This window comes from Scylla paramamosain, chromosome 14, assembly GCF_035594125.1.
Source record: "Scylla paramamosain isolate STU-SP2022 chromosome 14, ASM3559412v1, whole genome shotgun sequence".
Lineage (NCBI taxonomy): Eukaryota > Metazoa > Arthropoda > Malacostraca > Decapoda > Portunidae > Scylla > Scylla paramamosain.
Window position 1 is genome coordinate 23197423 of NC_087164.1, and position 3083 is coordinate 23200505.

At 38.1% G+C, this 3083-nt stretch overlaps 1 protein-coding gene across 7 annotated transcripts in view; it reads right to left on the reverse strand.

Moving 5' to 3' along the window:
* The window catches only part of LOC135107039 (uncharacterized), a 16645-nt gene extending 14594 nt beyond the window's left edge, over positions 1 to 2051 (reverse strand). Inside the window, exons 1-3 of one of the 7 annotated variants that reach the window (XM_064016619.1) lie at positions 1902 to 1997; positions 1566 to 1732; positions 891 to 961 (exon numbers count right to left, since the gene is read on the reverse strand). In XM_064016619.1, coding sequence (XP_063872689.1) covers positions 891 to 961; positions 1566 to 1732; positions 1902 to 1982 — 319 coding nt within the window. In that variant the 5' untranslated portion in view covers positions 1983 to 1997. Of the gene's footprint in view, positions 1 to 217; positions 420 to 454; positions 579 to 890; positions 962 to 1565; positions 1733 to 1901 lie in introns of those variants that run through there. The other 6 variants (XM_064016622.1, XM_064016621.1, XM_064016625.1 and 3 more) reach the window with 6 other exon arrangements.
* Positions 2052 to 3083: the final 1032 nt, after the last annotated feature.

Genomic DNA, 3083 nt, shown 5'->3' on the forward strand with positions numbered 1-3083 from the left:
GTTTATGCTCTAACATAACTTCTGAACTACAGCAGCAACATTTTAAATACATAAACAAATGAATGAATGAATGAATGAATGAATGAATGAATGAAATGAAATGAAATGAAATGAAATTAAATTAAATAAAATAAAATTAAATAAATAAATAAAACATTATCCACACTCGCACATAAACTCTAACGAGTGGCACTCGACTCTCCCGAATGGTACTTACTATAATCCCTCATCGCTAAACAACAATGAAGAGCTGCGGGCATTTCATAACTAATTATGACTTCTTGCCCTAAGGCACTTGTTATTTATATCTTCCTTGGCCCCTGGCATCCCCAATGGGCGCTGAGGGGAATGAGAGCCTACGGCAGGATCGGCGCAGTCCCACGGCTAGCAGCAAACAACTTTGAAATATACAGGTGGGACAGATACTACCAGCACTTCCATCCTGCTTTAGTACCTCATGAATAAAACAGCTGCAGAACGACATCAGTTTAAAAGTTGTACCCCACATCCTAAATGGTCTACGTACACCCTTACAGAACGTAAAACTTGCCGGGTTGGGGTTAAATTCGGCACTATGGGAAAGGATAATCGGACCGAACAACGGCAAGGACAAAATAAACGTCAAATACTGCAGGCTACCGCAAGGCAGGTCTTAAATCTAATTATTTATAATCCACACATCAACCCTTTTTTTCTTTATGATTTCTGTTGTTTTCTACTTTAATACTATGAACACCTATCCCCAATCCTTTATTTTTTTACAGATTTAGCCACACTATTTGTAACAGTAGTAAAACAATAAAATAAAACAATATATATCTGAATTAAGTGGCCAGAAATCAGATAATTATCGAAGAAAAATCCGTTCGACAGTACAGCAAATAACTTACCTTCCCTTCTGACTTCTCTCGCACGGAACAGTATGATAACTGAGTCTCTTCCCGACGTCCTAGATTTGGTTCTACATGACGCCGCATTCCAAGAAAGGCAGGGACAGACGAGGAGGGTTGGGTAATCAGGACACGAGAGGGACAGAGGAAGCAGTGTTGTAACTTATTAGAGAGAGAGAGAGAGAGAGCTATGCATAGTTGATAGACTGATAAATAAAGAAAAAGTAAATAAGAGAAATTTGCCAGACATCAAACTCAACAGGAATCAAACATAAGAATGGGCCGTGGAAAAGGTTGTGTTCAATGCATGGGGGCATAATGAGTATATTAAGCTCCTTGGTTCAATGCAACAAAAGCGCAATTCCATCGTGTATCCACTTGACACAACCTTCATCAATGACATTCAACGATCTCCCTCCTCTACACTAAAAATAGTTGAAATGTCCTTCACTAAAAATCTCAACTGAAAGTTAGTCATCTCTCCTGCTTATACAGCTTCCATTAAGTTAAATGTCCATATTTCATAAAAATAAATAAATAAATAAATAAATAAATAAGGGAAGATGGAAGAAGCTACTAGACTATACGTGGCAGCCCCTGCCATAAGTTTTCATGATGTTTCTTACTTTCTATGGAGTTCTCCACGTGGCCTCATATACAAATACTGTTATATACCTCATATACTGTTGGGGTGTGAAAGGTAGCAGGGACACCAGAATCTTGGTTGCGTTTATTTGTTGAGCGAGGGAGTACAAGGCACGCCGTGACAGAGAGCGAGGTCCACACCTACTCCTGTTTTTTTTTTTTTTTTTTTTTTTTTTGACTCCTGGTTCCCATGGCACCTGCATGTATATAGACCAACATATCGTACCGCGCTTGGGTAAATACAAACTCCTACACTCTCCCCCCAATTACACAGGATGGTGTAATGATATAACTTAAAATATAATATGCAATGTGGGGAGCAAAGGAAAAGTAACGTAAATAATACTGATTCGCCACATCACTCACGGACGTCAGGCGAGGGAAGCACCGTAACACCTCAGCTTTCATGTTGCGATCACTGAGCCCCATGACCACTTTTCTGCTCATGATGTACTCGGTCAGTGAGTTATCACACTCTGGGCAGCGAAAATTGCACTCGGCTGCCAGGGCACGGCACCTCAACCATCACACGGTTGCGCCAACATAATTTATGCAGATGATTTCGAATGGCATTCAGGAACAAATTAAATTCTAGAACTAAGGTCCTACTGTACACATAAAAATACAAACAAGGAGAATAAAATATTTCCCTTTCCTGCCAATTGGAGTTCTTTCTTTCTGAAAAGCTTACACCACTTCTCCGCAGTGCCTCATTAATAACAACAATAATGATATTTTGGTGGTGATGATGATGGTGATGATGATGATAATAATAATGATGATGATGATGATGATGATGATGATGATGATGATGACGATGATGGTAATGATAATGATGACGATGATGATGATGATGATAATGATGATGACGATGATGATAATTATATTGATGACGATTATGATAATGATGATGATGTTATTATTATTATTATTATTATTATTATTATTATTATTATTATTATTATTATTATCATCGTTATTATCATTATATTAACTGTAGGAATGTCCTTACAATGAACTAATGGTAGATGTGTGAAGTAGACAGAAGTAAATTTGACGAGAGGTATAAGGAAGTGAGACAAGCCTTGAAGAGATGCCTATCTGATAATACGCTCCAAACTGATAATGAACTGGCGAAATTTCCGGTTAGCCAGACCTTTACATAAGTACCATTCACTGATTGTATCTTAGCTATTTTTATCACGTCACAACCACGAGACAATACTTCACCGAATTACGTTCAAACCACGGGCTGAGGACCACAACTACTCAACATTTCACATCCTTGCGTCCCAAAGTCGAGAGAGACTGTATGGTAGGGGGGGAGGGAGGTGTGTGCAAAGGTAAAGAAACAACACACATATTACATGATGATGATGATGATGATAGTAATAATAATATATATATGGAATGACGCGAAGAAAATCAACTGTAAAAATTACTCTCCTCTTAGTGTCACACACTAACGCACACAAACAATAATAGGATGATAGTTTTAAGATATCCGTAAATCTTGGCCCGTAATACTGGGTAACATAAAAAAGAAAC